Source organism: Prunus mume, linkage group LG4 (genome assembly GCF_029339155.1).
Source record: "Prunus mume cultivar Tortuosa linkage group LG4, ASM2933915v1, whole genome shotgun sequence".
Taxonomy (NCBI): domain Eukaryota; kingdom Viridiplantae; phylum Streptophyta; class Magnoliopsida; order Rosales; family Rosaceae; genus Prunus; species Prunus mume.
Genome location: NC_142701.1, coordinates 4,373,382 through 4,380,976, shown reverse-complemented (window position 1 = coordinate 4,380,976; position 7,595 = coordinate 4,373,382). Strand labels below are relative to the sequence as shown.

General features: G+C 36.1%; 1 protein-coding gene across 1 annotated transcript; it reads right to left on the bottom strand.

Annotated features, from left to right (window-relative positions):
• Positions 1–812: 812 nt before the first annotated feature.
• On the bottom strand, positions 813–1,412 carry LOC148917698 (uncharacterized). The gene has a single exon (XM_089050381.1). The coding sequence runs from the start codon at positions 1,410–1,412 to the stop codon at positions 813–815; it is 600 nt and encodes a 199-aa protein (XP_088906507.1).
• Between the last annotated feature and the right edge of the window lie 6,183 nt (positions 1,413–7,595).

The following is a 7,595-nucleotide window of genomic DNA, read 5'->3' as shown; positions in this document are numbered from 1 at the left end:
TGTTTAACCGTCTTGGAATCCTAGAAAGGATGGAGCACGATGCCAGATTTTTTATAAGGCTTTGGGCTGGGCTTGTATGCACAGCGTTGGATTATCAGCGTGTTATCTCCAACATCTAATAGGTTTTTGTCAAGCTGCTGGAAGTGTTTTTGACAAAGTGTTTGGGTGCTCTAATTAACATAAGGTTTTCTAAACAAGCTATTGTATTCTTTCTAAGGCATTGGGTTATGTTCTCTCTCTCTCTCATGCTAGCCCATGTGTTTGGGCTCAAGAAATGGGCTTGAGTTTTGGGGCTCCCAAGCAGCCCAAAACTTCCATTTCTTGGCTCATCAATGAGCCTCATGAAAGCTTGTTATCATCCATACCACAACCCACTCAAGCAAGCCCCGGGCATTTGCGTGGCTTGGGCCCACTTAAGCTTGTAGCGTGGTTGAGTGTGAAATAATAATTTCATGCTTGGCATGGCATGTCAATCGGCGTGTTTTAATTTTATCGTCCTTGAATAGAGGCATGATGCTTGATGGGGTAATTAGCATGGGCTCGTAGAGTCAGTGCTTATTTCAACTCTTAGCGTGAGAGATTGCATATTTATTTGGCATGACATGTGGTCATGGCTTGTGCAAGCATGAATGAGGAATTTTGCATGCTCCGAACCGAGTCTTTTTCTTAATAAGGCATTATGTTGGGCCAAGAATTTATTTGGGCCCAACCTTGGATTTTTGGGCCTCAACACATTGCAGAGACAAAAAGAGGTGCGGAGTTAGTTTGTTCAAGAGTGGCTTCTTCAGCAATCAATTGAGATAAAAAAATCTTTAAGAGATCATATTGTCTCTGTCTCGAACCATGCACCGAAATGTATTATAGTTAGAAGGAAGACCATTGAGAGCCAAGATCACAATATCATCATCCTCAAAAGAAACCCCTGCTGCAGAAAGATGATCTCGAGCATCTTTTATCCTTTGTAGATATTGGGAGATAGGTTCTAAACCCTTCTTGATAGTCTGATGTTCACTTTTCATCTGAAAGATTCGAGCTTTGGTTACAGTAGAAAATCTATCTTTCAATTGAATCCATATATCATGAGAACTGATACATCCAATGACATAAGAAATCTCAGTAGAAGAAAGAGTTGCAATAAGCAACTGCAACAATGCACGATCATGCATTTTCCAAACTTGATAAGCATCAGTTTCAACACCTTCAACATTAGAGTCCTCATCAAATCGAGTAGGACACTTCCGTGATCCATCAATAAACCCCAAAATGCCATGAATCTCAAGAAGAATTTGCATTTGAAAGTTCCATGTGAGATAATTTGTTTCATCAAGCTTGACTGTCATAGCAGTAGAAACCGTAGGAAGCAAAGTGGTAATAGGAGATTGAACAATTTGAAGCTGAGTAGTAGTCACCATGTTGATAATTCAAGAATCAAAAGAGGAGAATCGAAGGTTGAGAAAGAAGAAACTTGCAAAGAAATGAAGATTGAAGAAGAACTTTCAGTGAGACAAAAGATCAAACAGGTAATAGGCAGAGCAAAGAACACGAAATTGACTGCTATGGTTGAGTAGAGAACGAAGCCAGAGAGAGAAAACAAAGAGGAAGAGAGTGCGGAAGCAGAAGATCACAAGATCAAGATCGATCCACGACAAATGATACCATGTTAAGATAGCAAGATTAAATAGAAAATGCAGAGAGAAAGGAAGAGAAGCAGAGAGAGTTTCAGAGTAATGAAGAGAAGAATTATTGTATTCTCATTAACCTGAAGCTTAGCACAATTACAAACTTTATATCAGCTTTAGTTAGAGCCTTGTTCACGTTTTCTAACCTCTCTAACCTCTCTAATATTCGCTGATCAATTACTAACAGTTCTTCCTAACTGCTTAACAAGACTAAGAACATCTTAACCACTTGACTCTTTAATCTTATGACATGTGGCAAGACTAGGACCACTAATATCTTTACAGTTAGTACAACTTACCCGAACAGTAGAGTATTAGTTACCGTCGTAGTACACTGTGAATAAAAAGTCAATAAATTTATCTTTACCCTCTTGGTACATTGATTTAATACGGCGAAGTTTTGTAATACACCGACGTGGATTCTTTTGAAATTATACGATGCTGATTAGGAAAATTTGGTCGTGTTTATTTAGGAGTAAACACGACGGCCTGTTATTGAAAACCGTCGTCTTTACTTTCTACGTCGGTGGCTTCATAACTGCTATCGTTGTTTTTGGGCTCAAAGTCGACTGAGGAAAACCTTTTCAATAAGACGACGCTTTTTTAATTTGGTGCTTTGTTTTTTAAAAACATCCATGAGAATCTCCATTTTTAGGCTTTTAAGTTGTTCATCCACGACGGTTTTCTATTACCGTCGTCTTTTCAAATACAACGATGGTTTTTTGTTCTACCGTTGTTGTTTTCTGATCGTCTTTTTCACCTGTTGTAGTAGTGATTAAAAAAAACTTAAAATAAAAAAAATTATAGAAATTTATAACCATAACCATTTAGGGGTCGTTTGGTACGGTGGACTGTCATAGACTGGACTAAATCATGGGATTGTCTCGGATTGGCCTAAGCTGGATTAAATACTGACCTACGTTTGGTGCTGGATTGGACTTGGAAGCTGGATTGTAAAAATAGTGAAGACCTTTATTTGGTGTTGTGTCGGACTAAAAAATAATTCTTATAATATTTAAATTTAATTGGAGTTTTTGACCTAAAAGACAAATAAGTGCTACAACAATTCAAAATTTTATAACAATATCTGGCGAAAAAAGAAAAAGATTTAAAACAATAATAAAAAGAGAACAAATAATTTTATTTATATATTTGTGAAGAATAAAATTATGATATTTGTTTTTTGGCTTCTCAAGATTAATCTTAGTTGGTCGAAACATTGTTAAAGGAGCTAAGCTCACTCTATATAATTTTATGTTTTTTCTGGGACCAAGTACAATAATAATTTTAAAAAAATTATATATATATATATATATATATGTGTGTGTGTGTGTGTGTATATGTGTAATGTATAATTTTTGTATATTTGACTTTTAACTTCAAATTGAAAACTATAATTTGACAAGGTAAAAATTGCTTGTGATAAAGAAAGCATCACATCATGAATTATTAAACTTGTTTCAACATAATATATATAAAAAATCAAACATTTGTAAATTACTATAGTTTTATTTTCCAAATGCAATATCAAAATAATTATTGTAATATTTAAATTTAATTAAGGATTTTTATCTATAAAAAATAAATGCTGCAAAAAAAAAACAAAACAAAAAAATTCATTCAAAGATCTAAAAAAATAATTAAAATAAAACAAATAAAATTATGATATTTTTTAAAGAGAGGCGTCAGACTCACATGTTCTATTTAGCAGCGTGCTATTTAGCAAACCACTTTTCAGGCTCATTGTATTAGACGTGCGAGTGAGGCATTTTTTTTCAATATTGGACTATACAGATCTCATTTAAGTTAGTCCCATCTCTTACAAAACGAGTATTTCGAGTGCTATTTAACCCAATCCAGTCCAATTAGGAATACTAAACATGGCCTTAGGCCATTACTACTATAAAACACTACTACGAAAAAGGAAAACCACGACGGGAATTCACCGTCATGTATTCTGTTTTCAAATGGTCGTGGAATCTACCGATATCTTTTCCATAACAAAACCACGACGGTGAATAACCGTCGTTGTTAAAACAAAAAACGTCATCAAAAAATAAAAACCGACGTCTTTGTGCTGCAAAAAGACATAAAAAACAGTCGAGGATGAGAATAGACGACCAACTCCAACAAAAAAACGTCGTTAAAAAGGAAACAGATGACAAATATAAATACGACGTCTTTACAATCATAATAGACGACGTTATTGACACCTACTACGTCACAACATTTCCCACAACCGTCGTAAAATAAATTTTCCACTTCGATTTTTTTATGAATTATGACGTGGAAATAGATGTCAGGGTCATTACTTACGACGCATATATATACAGAGACGACGTTGAATTTGATAAATAACGTCGGTTCCAAATAAATGAGAGCCGTATTACAGAATTTATACGTCATATTTTGAAAATAAACGACGTGAAAAAAGATGGTGTCATTAATTACGACACAGTAATTTATAAGACGACGTTGTCGTCTATATACAACGTCGGTACCATGAAAAAGACCGTCGTGTTTAATAATTTATACGTCTTCATTAAAAAAATTAACGTCGTCTAATTCATAAATCTTAACGTCGACGAATTTAATGGACTTCAAATACCGTCATGAATTCATCCTTTTCCACTTCGTTTATTAAAGAACTTACGACGTGGTAAATTCATGACGACGTCGTCTTTTGTAACGTTGGTTAAAATTCTCATCTTTTAGACGTCGGTATTATGGGATTGGAGTCGTGTTATTTTGAATTACATGGCGGTTCTTTATGCTTGTCCGACGTGTTATCCTGGATTACTGTTTCACAATAGCGTCGTGGTTCTTCATTGTTACTTTGCTTTAAGACGTCGGTAAATATATTGCGGTCGTTGAATGCTCCAAAACGTCGTTATTTATTAGAACAGACGTTTGTTTTTCACATTTTTATCAAAACCGTCGTGTTTTGTAATCTGGAACCAGTAATTTTTGTACTGATTGTTTTGTGGCCAAAACCTGTATAATGAAAGTGAAGAAATCACATTACAATATATTACAAAATTAATGTCATACACTGCCAATTAAAAGCATCATTCAACCCATATATCTTCACACCCATCTCGAATATTTTGACTCCCTAACTCAACCACCACTTCATCAAATGTGTCAACATTTGGCATCCCCCTAGTAAATGGCTCACACTCAATTCTCACATCACCTAAGACATCATCACCAATAACATCATTATATTCTCTATTAGGCATTGATAACATTACCGACCAACCACGATGCATCGGGTCGTCAACAAAAAATACTTGTTTGACTTGAGAAGCCAAAACAAATTGGTAATTCCTATGTCCAATTTTACTCAAATCTACAAGGGTAAATCCAAGTTAAATCCACTACAAGACCAGAAGTATTATCAATCCAATCACACCTAAAGACTGGGATTGTAAACTTTTGGTAGTCAAGGTCCCAAATTTCTTGAATGACACCATAGAAACCCATATTTGAGAGAATTGGGTTTTTATCCTTGGCACTAGCAACTTGCATAGTATGTGCAAGTAAATAAACTCCACTATTTTGAGTTGTCCGCACATCATCTTGTGCCTTGATGTTGAATTTAATACCTTTAATGAGATAGCTCCTATATAATGCACTTGCCATGTTTGGACAGCTGCTAGCCACCTTAAATTTTCTGATACGCCATGATTGTCTTCCTCATTAAGTTTACTTTGAACCTGCAAATTAATCATAACTTAATTCAATCTAACATAGAAAGAAGAAAATTAAAAGTCCAATATGTTATTCAATAACATATACCTTGAAGCGTAGCCATTGAATGAAAGTGCTATTGTGCTTATCCTGCAGCCACTTTGTTCTCTTTCTAAATTTTGGATAAGTGGTCTGGATGTGGATCATATGTTGCCTACATGACACACAAAATTCAAGTATTACGGTCCCAAACATATAAGATAAACATAAGAAATAACTTAAAATGGAAACTTAAAGAATAAAACTCATACATACATTTTCGATATAAGGTAAGACTTCCTCCGTATTCTCCAAGACATATAGATGTGCTTGGTTCAGCAGTCCCGATCAACTCGCTCAGCTGTGCAACCTGATAATAGCTTTGAAACTCCCATCTTTTGGCTTGAAGGCACTCCAACTGTACTAACATCAGATAAATGCTCGGTACAAAACTCTCTGACTTCTTCACTATATACGCTCGGCAATGCAACCTTCGGAATGATACGATTCTGAACATACCCTTTATCACTTTCATATATCTTTCAAACGGATACATCCATCTAAAATATACTGGCCCACACAGACGAACTTCTCTGACAAGATGTACTACTAGATGAACCATGATATCAAAGAATGAAGGGAAAGTACTTCCCAAGCAAACACAAAGTAACTACTACATCTTCTTCCAACTTATCTAGCTTGGAAACATCCACGATCTTTGCACATATAGCATTGAAGAAGAAGCACAAGCGAGTTATTGCATACCTTGCAAGCTTCTTCAAAACATACAATTGCCACAGGAGCAATTGTTGCATTAAGGTATGACAATCATGTGATTTAAGGCCAAGAAGTCTTGAATCTTGTAAAGATACAAGATTTTTTATATTTGAAGAATAACCTTCAGGGACCTTCATACCATAGAAAGAATTGCAAACCTCTCTCTTCTCTGCTCTTGACAAATTCCAAGGCCCGGGAGGCAAACGAGTACGTCTTTCTCCATACTCGGGTTGCAAATCAGTTTTGACCCCCATGTTCAATAAATCTAATCGAGCAGCAATCTCATCTTTATTTTTTCCAGGGATCTCCAGCAATGTACCAATGATACTATCGCAAACATTCTTCTCAATGTGCATAACATCTAGGACATGCCTCACAGGAAGGTATTTCCAATACTCGAGATCAAAGAATATTGATTTCTTCTTCCAACAAACTCTGTCACCATCTTCAACCATATGCAGCACTTCTTCTCCGGTTAATGGCTCAGGGGGCGTGCCATATTCAGGTTTCCCATTAAAAGCTGCACGTTGCCTCTATATGGATGATTGATCGGTAACCATTTTCTATGCCCAATGTAACAAATTTTGTGGCCATTTTTCAACCTGTGACTAGGTGTATCATCGCCGCATATTGGACAAGCTTTATATCCTTTAACAACACAACAGATAAGTTTCCATAGGCGGGGAAATCATTAATTGTCCACATTAATGCAGCTCTGAGTGTAAAGTATTCTCCATTATGTGCATCATACACTCCTCCAATCCCATCCACAAAGATTTTAAATCATCAATCAAAGGCTCCAAGTAGACGTCTATATCATTTCCCGGGTTGTTTAGGACCGGAAATCAATAATCAACATCATGAACTTTCGTTTCATGCACAACCATGGAGGGAGATTATATGTAACTAAGATAAGCGCCAGCAACTATATCTGCTACTTAGAAGCGTGGGGATTGAATCCATCGGATGTGAGCCAATCTCAAGTTTCTCGGCTCATTACCAAGCTCGGGGCCATTTATCATCAAGAAGTTTCAAGGGAATCAGCATTTGGATGAGACATATAACCGTCAATTGATTTTCTAGTAGCATGCCAAGTCAAACTCTTAGCGGTCTCATGTGATCGAAACATCCTTTTAAACCTTGAAATTGGAGGAAAATACCACACCACCTTATTCGCTGGCACACCCTCTTTCAAGATTGAATCTTTGCCTTCCTTCCACCTTGAGATACCATAATTAGGACAATGAGTTAAATCCTCATACTCCTTCCTATACAAGATGCAATCATTGGGGCATCGTGCATTTCTCATAACTCAGCCCCAATGCACATAAAGTCTTTTTGCCTCATACATAGAGGCGGTGTATATTTCATTACGGAAACAAATGCCTTTAAAGTATCAATAATTAC